This window comes from Rhinoraja longicauda, chromosome 40 (genome assembly GCF_053455715.1).
Source record: "Rhinoraja longicauda isolate Sanriku21f chromosome 40, sRhiLon1.1, whole genome shotgun sequence".
NCBI classification, from domain to species: domain Eukaryota; kingdom Metazoa; phylum Chordata; class Chondrichthyes; order Rajiformes; family Arhynchobatidae; genus Rhinoraja; species Rhinoraja longicauda.
Genome location: NC_135992.1, coordinates 6,728,663 through 6,741,884, shown reverse-complemented (window position 1 = coordinate 6,741,884; position 13,222 = coordinate 6,728,663). Strand labels below are relative to the sequence as shown.

At 38.9% G+C, this 13,222-nt stretch overlaps 1 protein-coding gene across 6 annotated transcripts in view; it reads right to left on the bottom strand.

Annotated features, from left to right (window-relative positions):
• LOC144611443 (trinucleotide repeat-containing gene 6B protein-like) overlaps positions 1-13,222 on the bottom strand; it is a 162,997-nt gene that overhangs the window by 118,304 nt on the left and 31,471 nt on the right. For all 6 annotated transcript variants that reach the window (XM_078430536.1, XM_078430540.1, XM_078430541.1 and 3 more), the window contains exons 4-5: positions 12,521-12,589; positions 6,921-6,991 (exon numbers count right to left, since the gene is read on the bottom strand). In XM_078430536.1, the coding sequence (XP_078286662.1) occupies positions 6,921-6,991; positions 12,521-12,589 (140 nt within the window). The remainder of the gene's footprint in view (positions 1-6,920; positions 6,992-12,520; positions 12,590-13,222) is intronic.

Below are 13,222 nucleotides of genomic sequence, written 5' to 3'. Positions count from 1 at the left end.
CCCCCACCACCATAGGTCATTTAAAATTGGGTAATTGAATAGTACAGTGAAGAAACGGACTAAACGGCCCAATTTGTCTATGCAAACCATGATGCCCATCTACAATAATCCCATTTATCAGCATTAGGCCTGTAACCCTCTACTCCTTTCCTATCCAAGTACCTGTACAAATGCCTATTAAACATCCAAAACTGTACCCGCCTCTACAACTTCCTCTGGCAGCTTGTTCCATACACCCACCACTCTCTCCAACGCTACTCAATCTCCTTTCTATTTCTCCTCTCCCATCTTAAAGTAATGCTATCAAATTTTAGTCTCCCCACTCTGGGATAAAGCCTCCTCCAACTATCTATCCTCTCTATCTTATAAACCTCAATAAATTCACTCCATGGCCCCCTAATTCCCAGCGACAATAAGCCCAATTTATCTAATCTTTGCATAAATGAAGCTCTCTTTCTAATGCTATACAATATCCTTCCTGCAATGTAGCAGCCAGAACCATACAGAATACTCCAAATGCAGCCGAGCCATTGCTTTGTACAGCTGCAACATGACATCCCAACTTTTGAACTCTATTTCTCAGCCTATGAAGGCAACCGTGCCTTCTTCACCACCCTATCTAACCGTGTTGTACATCAAATGATTTCCGATTCATTTATTTATGATCCTTGCAGTAGGGTGGTACAATGGCGTAGCTGGTAGAGCTGCTAACTCACAGTGCCAGAGACTCGGGATCGAGCTTAATCTCGGGTGATGTCTGAGGATTTTGCATGTTCTCCCTGTGACCACGTGGGTTTCCTCCATGTGCTCTGGCTTCCTCCCACATCCCAAAAAAATTTGATGCCATTACTTTAAGATGGGAGAGGCGAAATAGAAAGGAGAGAAGTGAGAGGTGTTGCATTTTGTGAAGTCTAAACAGGGCAAAACCTACACGACGAATGGCAGGGCACTGGGAAATCTAGTTTAGAGATACAGCGTGGTAAAAGGCCCTTCAGCCCACCGAGTCCGAACCAACCAATGATCCCCGCACATTAACATTATCCTACACACTAGGAACATTATTTTTTTAAATTTATACCAAGCCAATTGACCAACAAACCTGTCCATCTTTGGCATGTGGGAGGAAACCGAAGATCTCGGAGCAAACCGACGCGGTCACGGGGAGAACACACAAACTCCGTATAGATAGCACCCGTTGTCAGGATCGAACCCAGGTCTCTGGCGCTGTAAGGCAGCAAATCTACCGCTGCGCCACCGTGCTGCTGTGCCACAGTGTTGTGGAGCATTGGGATTTAGGAGTACAGGTACATATTTCCTTGAAAAAGGCATCACAGGTAGAGCACATCAGGCTTCATCAGTTAGAGTACTGAGTATAAAAGTTGGGAGGTCATGTTGCAGATGTGTGAGATATCGGTGAGGCCACATTTAGAGTAATGTGTTCAGTTTTGGCCACCATGTTATAGAAAAGATGCTGTTCAGCTGGAAAGGGTGCAGAGAAGATTTACGAGGATGTTGCCAGGACTCAAGGGCCTGAGCTACAGGGAGAGGTTGACTTTTCAGTTCAAAGAACATTCACAAGGACTGATCTGAAACATCAACCATTTCTCTTTCCACATACGAGCGCCTCACCTGCTGTATATTTCTAACATTTTCTATTCCACATTCACAAGCTCCCAGGCTGCCTGCCTGCTAAAATCTCACATACAAAATGAAAAGAAAATCAATTTGGGGTCTGTCGTTCCAAATACAGAGGAAGGAGAACATTCTCAAGACCAAACTCATTGATCCCTAACAGGAAGGAATCTGGCTGAAACTCAAAACTATGCAGCTAAACATTTGCCAAGTAATTATTTTATAATACCACCATTTGGACATGGACAGAGGGGAAGATTTGTCAAACATAGCCCAAATTGAGGCCTTTAACAAAACAAGTTTAATTAGCTGAGTCTCTTAATTGCCTAATTTAATTGCTTAGACAAATATTTTAGCTATTTCTCACACTCTTGAGGTACAAATTAACAATCTCCCTCAGACACTGACTTGCAAGAAGTTTTATCCTCTTTACCCACTCATTAAGCAGTAACAGCTTTTCTCATCTTCATTTACAGTTAGCTGATACATATTTGAGGGGACGCCCAGTCGAACAGTTTGCCCAACAAAGAACAAAAAACATCCAAAACAGATGGACTGGAAAAGCATGACACCTTGTGTGGACTGCTTATTCAAACATTAATCTGACAGAACAGACAAATGTGGCTGCACAAAAGCTGGAGGTTGTAGTATATTAAGGTTGCAAATATTTATACCAGCCATACAGAAGTAACAACCCCTCCCCCTAAAGTAGCCTTTTCCATTGGAGCATCAAATTGTGTCAGCAAATATTCAGGTACAAATTTATACTATAATCCCTTGCATGTAGGGCAGTGACAGGAGGGTCAGTAACCAGAGGATAGAGTGTTTAAACTCAACGTATCTTTAGCTTAAACGAGATATTCAGCCAAACTAGACGATATTGCTGATTATGCACTGGCAACATATGTGCAGATTAGAGGTGACAAAACTTTAAAATGTAGTCCATTGCTTTGATATACTCAAACGGGTTGCAAAGGTAGATTCAACACAAATTCTCAGAATTGAATTGGATAAATACAAGGGAAAACTCTTAATGGCGATGGACAAGGTAATGAGACTAATTGGATAGCTACTTCAATAGCATGGCATATGGCATGAGGTGTAAAAGTCTGTGAACAAGAATGATTGTAAAGAAGTACACAAATATCAAGAAAAAGTCTAACTGTAACCAAATAGAATGTTAACTTATTGACTGTACACAGTTCACCAACAATAAATAAAAGACAATAAACAAAAATTTAAACATTGCAGATGATGAAAACAGAAAATGCTTTAGTCATTCTAGAAATCAAGACCAACTGTGCTGACACAAATTGTATCTATGTTTCAGATCAACAACCAAAGGGTCTGATGAAAGGTTATCAATCTAAATCATTACTTTCAGCCAGGTATTTCCAGCATTTTACTTTCAAATTTTATAGTTTTTGTTGTAAATAACAGATCCATCTTTTGTCATCTTATACAACAAAACATTTACTTAATGTTTTCCAAATTCCTTCACTAACACAAATACCGCAATGTCCGTTTTTTTGGCAGCATTCTCATGTCCCTCATATAAGTAATCATATCATATCATATATATACAGCCGGAAACAGGCCTTTTCGGCCCTCCAAGTCCGTGCCGCCCAGCGATCCCCGCACATTAACACTATCCTACACCCACTAGGGACAATTTTTTTTTAACATTTACCCAGCCAATTAACCTACATACCTGTACGTCTTTTGGATACGTCTAATGTTTCCAAATCTAATCCCAACACTTAAGAATACAGAACTAGGGGACTGTTTGGGAAAAATATTGAAAGACTGCTGTAGAGTCAGACATGTCACCTTTCAGATGAAAGGCTAGAGTCCCCTCTATTCTCTAAAGTTTATATAAAAGATCCATTTTCACTCTTTGATAGAACAGCAAGGAAGCTATTCCAGGTCATAACATGGTCATTGTCAATTTGTTGCTTGAGAAAACTAGCTGTGTGAAAAATGCCTGCCATACTTCAACAGTGATTACACTTCAGTGATTATAAAACGATGTAACATCCTGAAAGGAAGCGAAAGGCAGTAGAGAAAAAATATCTGCTTTCTCTAAACTGGGTCTTTGCCCTGTGAAGGAAAGCTAATTCATTTTATACAGTGTGGGTTGCTACATAACACTAAAACTTGGTGTCATTAGTTTAGACAATCAGCTGCTCTGGATCACATTTTTAGTAGGCAGGCAGTTTGATTCCAACTACACTCATTACCCCTGCACGATAATGGAACAAGCACTGTTAAAATGTACAACAAAATTGGTAGAACAAGGAACTGAGGATGCTTGTTTACAAAAAAGACACAAAGTGCTGGAGTAACTCAACGGGTCAGTCGCTGGAGACATGGATAAGTGACTTTTTGGGTCAGGTCCCTTCTTTAGACCGAAAAATTGGCACATGGCAGATGTGTCTGCATGCCAGTGCTCTACATCTATCTTAGTAAACGTTACTTTGACATTCCCAGCTCTACCTAAACAGTCAAAGGTTCTGCTGGAGAAAAGAACAAATTTTACAGAAAAGCATACAATAATGAGAGTTTGGAGTTAAACAGCAATGGGGTCCAGAAAGTATTTTATTTGAGGAACCCAAGAAAATGGGCAATTGAAATCCAGAATCAAGATTGGAGAGTGATCCCTGTGCCTCAACACCAACTGGAAACAGTGCTCTGCCTGTCCAAATCGAGTTAGTGCCCACACTTACTGACAGGGCTTAGAATCAGCAAAAACATTCAACACAACTGCAGATCTCAAGTGAACGTTCACCTGACAGGCTCAGAGATCAGGGTCCAATTATTGCATCCTAGGAAGATCATTGAGGCTTGGAGCAAATAGGAACTGTCACTTACCTTTCCGTTTTCAGCCTGCCGATACATACAGTGCATCGAGATGGCAGCTGCTCAGATCCGAACAAAATGAACCCATTCCTGAGATGCCCCAGATAGACACAACAAGCTGGAGCAACTCAGCAGGACAGGCAACTTCTCTGTTACGTTACGGGTCGAGGTCGAGACCCTTCTTCAGGAAATTGAGAAGGCCTTAGGTTAGTCAGACATAAGTCCGGCACTGTCCCCATACATCCTGAGACAACTGTCCCGACTTTTGTTTTCCTAACATCTCTGCACATGGGCCGTGTCCAGGGATAATGAAATTAACTTGTGACACACAATTGGAATTGAGAGTCCCTTAATTATAGAGTAAAAGAAAAATAAGTTTCTGAGCCTTACAAAAGGAATATTTGTAGGAGGTAGTCCAACTCCAGCACAAATAATGAATTGGGGAAAACAAGTACTACTTTGAACCAGTTTATATCACCCATTATCCACTGCAGGTACTCTTTACACAGGATAAAATGCTCAGCCTGGATATTAACACCCATTTTAAAGTGCAAAATGTAATGTGCCCTCTCATAGAAGTTGGGCAGAGATAAGATCCGCAGAAAATGTCAAGTAAAAAATTAAATAGGTCTGAACAGGGTAATTCAAAGCCTATTCAAATCTTCAACTAACACATTGAAGCACAGTGGACCATATGCACTGTAGGCATCATATTTTACTGTGCTTTCTGCCATCACATTACAATTGGATAGCACAGAAAATAGGTACTGAAATACTTGTCATAGTCATCGAGAGCGATATAATTTGGAAACAGGCCCTTCAGCCCAACTTGCCCACAACGGCCTACATGTCCCAGCTACACTAGTCCCACCTGCCTGCACTTGGTCCATATCCCTCCAAACTTGTCCTATCCATGTACCTGTCTTAACTGTTTCTTAAACGTTGGGATAGTCCCATCCTCGACTACCTCCTCTGGCAGCTTATTCCATACACCCACCACCCTTTGTGTGAAAAAGTTAACCCTCAGATTCCTATTAAATCTTTTCCCCCTCACCTTAAACCTATGTCCTCTGATCATCGATTCCCCTGCTCTGGACATTATAAAATTGTCATTACGATTATAAAATTGTCATTATAATTATAAAAATCAACCAGTCCAGGATCACCAAAAGCTTTGGGAGATGCAAGAAGATCAAACATTAAAAAAACCCATCCAGAACAGAAATTCTCTGCACAGTAAAACTTTGACAATCTGCTACAATCAGCATTTTGGTAGTGTCAGACTAGCATATTGTCAGACGATTTTCAGAATAGCAGACTATTGGATTTTATTCTTGTAAACATTTTTTATTCATTTCATTAAGATGTTACACAATATTATAATACATTTCCCTGTCAACCTAATAAACTTGAAGGGGACGCAGGGGCCTAGTGAGTTAAATGGGAGGGCAAGAAATAGGACTTGGCGAGCCAGATGCTAAATAAAGGAGATTTCCACATTTTCAGACAGCAGATTCTCGGAATTTCACTGTAAATCATGTCTATAAAATCAGCTTATTAAAGTTATTAAAGTTACAAAAATAATACAAACCATTAAAAATAATTTCTGAACAGCATAAAGTTGGTGACAATTTGAAGAACTGAAACACTTTGGAATCAAAGACATCAGAGGGACAAAGGCTTTGTTAAAACACCGTGCACTGACAAACGCAATGCAGAAGGTATCATTGTAATTCTAAATTCTCTTCACTGATTGCAAGATACACAGACACACTCAACTATCAGAAAGCAAGAAAGAAGGATTTAAGATTCATATATCACTTTGTTCATGACCCAGTGAAGTTCAAAAGCATCTTCCAGCCAATTAAATACCTTTGAATTGTAATCAATGTTGTGACAGAGGAATCATCCAGCTAATCTGAACATAGCAAGTTCCTACAAAAGCATGTAACATTGACTAGATAATGTAGGGTGACTCTTAGCTAGAGTAGCTGAGGTAACTCCCCTTCTGCAAACTAATCCCTAAGTAACTTACGACCACTTGATCATGCTAGACTTTGAATTTAATATCTCATTAATATTGCAAGTATATCATCTTATATTTTTATCTCTCAGGTGGGACCTGCAGACACAAACCTTGTGAGTTAGAAAGAGCTCCAGACCAAATCGTAGCTGATACATAGGTTTAATCAATCCTCCAATATTATTCCAATTGCATTTTAACAATACACCCATGCTGAGATCTCAGCAAGTTCATTGTCAGAAGCAAACAACTCCAGTCATTTCTGTAAGCAGCATCAAGCCCTAAAAAGGAGGGGATAAAACCACATCAAAAAGAAACACCTCACTTCAAAGACAGCTCTTTGACAAAGCAAAGCATCACAAACCAACTACAACTACAACCTCCTGAAATATTATTCAATACTCACTGCTTGCTCTCTTCTCTAGGAGATTCTGATGTGTCACGCTGCTCTTCTGATGCAAAATCTTCACGTTCAGTCTGCAACAGAAAAAGCAAGGACTGAGAAAGGTCACAAGCAGTAGAACCTCACCAAACTCTATAACATTTTGTATTCTCTGTGAAATCTCCCTTGAATCACCTTCCTTCCAGATCTTAACACTTTATTAATTTTCTTCCAGGACATTCCCTTTACTCAAGGGATTAGCCTTGCTATTCTTTTCTGTACCTTTTCCAACAGAAATGAATTTTATGGTTTGGTTTGTTGCTAGATTTATTATACCCATAGGTGACTTATTTGGTACCTGTCATTACTTTTTGGAAAGCAGAGGAAATAAAAAACACCTGACCCTATTGAAATAAGTCTCCTGCACTCTGGTGTGCCCTCTGTTCCCAGAAACACTGTCCTCCTTCCCGTGCCCACCACTTCATGCTGATGTATTCAATCCCACTCAAGCAGAGTCCATACTGCGCACTGCCTTCATTATAATCTTTCACACATCAAGCAACTATGTTTAAAATTGGTAGTTAACATTTGCCAACAAAAATAGATTAACTACCTAGTTACCACAACATCATATGCTTTGTGCACCAAGTGGCTTGTAGATTCGCCTATATAACAATGCTGACTAGCCTTTAATAGTAATTATCTAGCTATGCAGTTCCGTAATTTTGTAGAAAATATGTAAAGCAGAGCTTTTGCTCCTTTATTTGAAGTCTGTACATTACAAGTAATACTGCTACAGCAGAAGACAAAACTCAAATTTTATGAGTGGGGAGTTAAGCATTTCTATCTTTCAAAAATGTAGTTAGGTTTTGCAGTTAACATGTTAACATCTATGACTTTAACTGGTACATTCTTTCATTACCACAAGCTTTAAGTGAGGAGTTACAAGAGTGGCTAGTGTTTCTTTGATTTTCCTATGTTTCAGCAAAAGTGGACCAGAAAAAGCTGCTTGAAGGTAAATTAATCACATAGTAATGGGAAATATTCCAGAAAAGATTCAAGAGGTTCATCAAAGGTGACCAAACTCACCTCCAAACTCTGGGACCAAAGATTCAGCACCCATCTCTGCAACTGGATCCTTAACTTCCTGAACTGTAGGTGACAATCCTCTCCTCTATGATAATTCTCAACGCTCACAAGGCTCCATACAGTACTCTCTATACACTCAAACCTGTGTGGTCAAATTCTACACCAACTCTAGCAAAACAATTTTGCAGATGTTACTACAGTAATCGACCGAATCTCAAACAACAACAAAACAGAATATAGAGATAGAAAGCTTAGTGTCAGGACAACAATCCCTCCCTCAATGTCAGCAAAACAAAGCAGCTGGTCATGAACTGCAGGAATCAGTGTGGAATAGCCACAGTCTGCATCAATGGTGCTGAGACGGAGAGGGTGGACTGGTTCATGTTCTTGGATGTAAACATAACAAATAATTTGTGTTGATACAACCACATTGACACTATGGTCAAGAAAGCACACCATGCCTCTACTCTCAGAAAGCTGAGAAAATTCAACATGTCTCCAATGACTTACTAACTTTTACTTACCATATGCACCACAGAAAGCATCCTTTCTCCAGATGTATCATAACTTGGTATGACAACTACTCTGCCCAAGACTGCAAGAGATCGAAAAGAATGAACACTGCTCGTCCATCATGTAGACCAACCTCCCCTCCACTGACTGTCTACAATTCCCGTTGCCTTGGAAAAGCAACCTACCTAATCAAGGACTACTCCCACCCTGGTCGGTAATTCTCTCTTCTCCCCTCTTCAAGGCAAGAGACAGAAGTTTGAAAGCACATTACACCAGAGTCAAGAACAGCTTCATTCCACGATTCAACTCAAAAATAGCTTCTTTCCCACTTCACATTAAACTCTCACATGGTCCTCTCACAAGCTAAGATGAATTCTTGATCTCCGAACCAACCACCCTGCAGTCCATGCACCTTTTTCATCTGCACTTTCTTTGCAGCTGTAACACTATATGCACACATTGCTTTTATTTCCTATTTTCTACTACCTTATGATCTGCCTGAATGGAACAAAAAAAGATTACTGTATCTTGGTGCATGTGACAATAATAATAATAATAGATCTGTTGACACAAAGAAAAAGGTTGCCAAGTATCCCAGGCTATTAAAAGCAGCGACGGAAGAAATTGCAGAGACTCTGACCATAATTTTTTAATCCTCATGGCTCTAAGAGTGATGCAGAGAATTGAAGAACTTGGTTGCCGAGCAAATTATTGGAATCAATTCCGAGAGATACCATCATTCAAAAGGCACAAATTAATCAAGGATAGTGCACTTAGACCTATTAAGAAAAACTTGTCTGATCAACTTGATTTGAGCTTTTCTTTAAAAAAAAAGATAGGAAGTAAATGATGGCAGTGCATAAATTAGAAAGGTTTTTGAAAGGTTTTATTTCGTAAACTGGTCAATGAAAACATATTAAATCCATGGGAGAGCAGCAAATTGGATCCAAAATTGGTCAATATCATGAAGCAATAAGTAATGGCTCACAGATGTTTTTGACGGGCTGTTTTCAGTGAGTTTCCACAAGGTTTTGAACTCAATCCCTTGCTTTTCTGTAGTACGTATTCATGGTTTAGTGTTATGTAAGGACCATGATAAAGCAGTTTACAGATTAAACAAAAATTAGCCATATTGTTGACATTGCAGAGAATCTATTAAAGTGCAAGAAGATAGATGGTTTGATTACAGGCAGAAAAGTGGCAAATAGAATTTAATCCAGAGAAGCACAAGGCTATGCTTTAAGGGATTTGCAATGAGCATGGAACTATAGACAAAAAAGGGAGGTGTGGACAATCTCAGGGAGCTTGAAGTGTATCTACATCCTTGAAAGTAGTAGAGCAGATCAATAATGTGACTAAAATGAGACACTTTCCTTTATTTGCCGATGTGCGAAGAGCAGGAGCAGAGAGGTTACATTTGAACTGCATGCAGTTTGAGTACTGCATAAGCCTTTGGTTACCACATTACAGGATAAATGTGATTGCACTAGACACGGTGCATAGAATGTTTAGCAGGATGTTAGTCATAGAGTCATACAGCACGGAAAATTTGGCCCAATTTGTCCATGACAACCAGATGCTCCATCTAAGCTAGTCCCATTTGCCTGTGTTTGACCTCTATCCCTCTAAACATTTCTTATCCATGTACCTGCACAAATATCTTTTAAATGTTGTTAAAGTGCCAGTCTCAACTACTTCCTCTGGCAGCTCGTAACATATACGTACCGCCCTCTGAGTGGAAAAGGTTACCCCTCAGGTTTCTATTAAATCTTTCCCATCTCACATTAAATTTATGGCCTACGGTTGACAGGACTGGAAATCTTTAACTATTATTGGGAAAGATTGGATCAGCAAGGTTATTTTTTTTGAAAAGGGAAGCTGAGGGAATACTTCTGAGATGAAGGACCCAGGTAGATTAAGTAGAAAGGACCCACTTCCATGAACAGAGAGGTTTAAAGCCAGAGGACACAGATTGAAGGTATTTGTTGGAGGGATGAGGGGGGAGATGATCTTTTGATCCAGTGAGTGGTAGGGGTAAGAAATTCGCTACCAGAAAGTATGAAAGAAATTCCCTATTAGAACCACAAAACCCTCATCACATTACTTCTAGGGCTCTTTTTCAACAAACATGCACATGATGGACCCAATAACCTCTTCCTGAGATAAATGTCTCTTCAAATATTCCCTCATCCATGTAAACCCCGAGTAGCTGTTCAGCAAGTATCGTGTTGACATTCAAAACAAAAGGGTAATGGGTCACCAAACTCTTTCTTGGCAGAGCAGATCACTCCATCTCACTCTATTAACTTCAGAAATGTTTATTAACTCCACTAAATTAAACCAAAGTGGTGAATAAAAATTGGAATAAAGCAAGACAGATTATAACTTTAGCCTGGTTTGAATATTTTAATCACACTATTACCAGAACACCCAGTTACCAATAAAAATGCCAACTAAGATTACCATTGCTGTGGCAAAGCCACAAGCTAGTAACACGTGGTCTTGAGTAGACATTGTCAGCACTAAAGTGAATATTGGGGAAATCTGACAGTTTTGCTTTTTGTGTTGCAATTACTATCTACCGGGAAGTGGTTGCACTAACATGTCGCAGCTGATATACAAAGCATCAGTTCCAAATTAGCTCATAGAATCATCCATAAATACAACAACTGTAACCTTAATGAAATAATAATCCAACTAATTTAGAAAGCAATTGTTTCCACCATGAAAGAACAATATTACTGAACTGTGCAGGCTAGTCAATGTCTGACAAGATGAAAGGGAGGGTTACCCTTTTGGCAGGAGACTGTTCATTTCATTATTAAAAAGAAAGAATCCCACTTCACATAATGACATAATTTTCAAGTATATGTTGGTTTAGCTATTGTGCTACCCCAGCACTTGCAATCACTTTGGGTTTTTAAGCATTCGCTACTTTTTAAAATCCCTGTTTTAATTTGGATTCTGTTAAGGAATTTTGTTGGTAAATAATCACTTCTGCCTAATTTGTTCCAGTTTTACTAATCGATTTTCTACTGCTTTTAGTCATATTATTATGTACTTGCTTGTCATACACTCTTCCCACTGAACAGTATAGTTAAACAAAAAGCAGATGGTGATTCTTGGTTGCTTCATGTTCCTACATGTCCAGTGAGAAAATGAATGCTTGCGATAACCAAGGTGACCTCTATACCTGATCTTCTTAACATCATACCCTGTGAAACTTTGCTCGTTTACCAAGACTCTGGGATTAGATTACTCGCTGAATAAAGTCAGTGAAGGAATAATTTGTATGAAGTTTTACAAAGTTTATAAAAATAATAAGGAGATAATTTTTTGGAGGGCAGTGTGCTCACAAAATGACAATTGGATCCACGGAAACTGGGAAATACTTTCTTTAAACAATGTGTGTTAAACGCACAAAACTCAGAGCATTCCAACCTACGTATTGTTGTGTAAAGTCCAATATATTGGCTTTAATGAGCACCTAAAGTGAAGATCTTCTCCTTTCGTGACTCCTTTTGTGGTCTTTGTGACTGTTTGCCTCAATAAATCATCTGAACTTTAAGCTTAAAGGGCATCCCATCTTTGCAAATCTGAGACATTTTATTTTGCCAGTGGGGCATAAGTAACAACAATGCATAGCACAAAACAGGTAACCTATGAACTATAAGCTACTCATTTCCAAAGCCAGACTGTCCTTCAACACCATTAGAAAGATATTGCACATCTTACCTTATTTCTAACAACTGAATGAGAGTATATTTCGCACTATTATTAACTGGGAAACAATATTTATTAACGGCCAAGTTGTAATTTAATTGAAACCTATTGAATTTAATTGAAACCTTTAACACCGGCATTCCCATGGTTACGGCTGGAAGTATAATAGATACAAGATGATCTTTAACCTGGCTTCTCAGCATGAAAGACGAGAACCAGTCTAGAATTCAGCTAACCACTGGACCTCTACTCCCCTATAAAGTCATATGTGCATCTCTAACATAAAAGCAATATTTTACCTGAATCTCCCTGTTTGCATTCTGTTCCTTGGTCTGTATGTGCAGTTCCTCTGTCATCTTCTCCATCTCCTAGAAACATAACAACATTAGATTATAGACTGTAAAATCACCAAGATCAAATTTTGTACGTAGGTTAGATCAGCACTAAGGTGGAAAATTCAATAACAAATACCTCACAAACTAGGTCACCATCCAATGCAAGAAAGCATTCTAAAAGATGGCAGAATTGCTATCCTACAGATCCAAGATGAACCATAATGTGATTTATTGTTTAATTCTAAGAACCTTTATAATACACTAGAGAAAGGCAAATGAATGCTACAGTTCATAACTTTGGATAGCTCACCCAAATCATAAGGAATATTGCCAAAAGCCCTTTCCACAACTTGAATTTATCATATAGAGTAATACTCCAGTCCACCATTGTATTGAATTGATATTGAGAACAGCCTACAGATGCAGCTATAAATGTGAGGTTAACTTTGGATTTAGGTTTAAAAGTCTTACAATGCAATTGCAAGAGAAGTACAGAATTAATATGATTTGTAAACCATATTCTTGCCTCAACCAACAGAAAAGATTAACTGATTATATAGCTCGAAGCATTTGACATGAGTTTTCTGTGTGTAAAATAACTCCAATATTTACTCATGTCAAATGTGGAAGTCATTTTAACACAAAAATAAATAACTGCCCAGCACA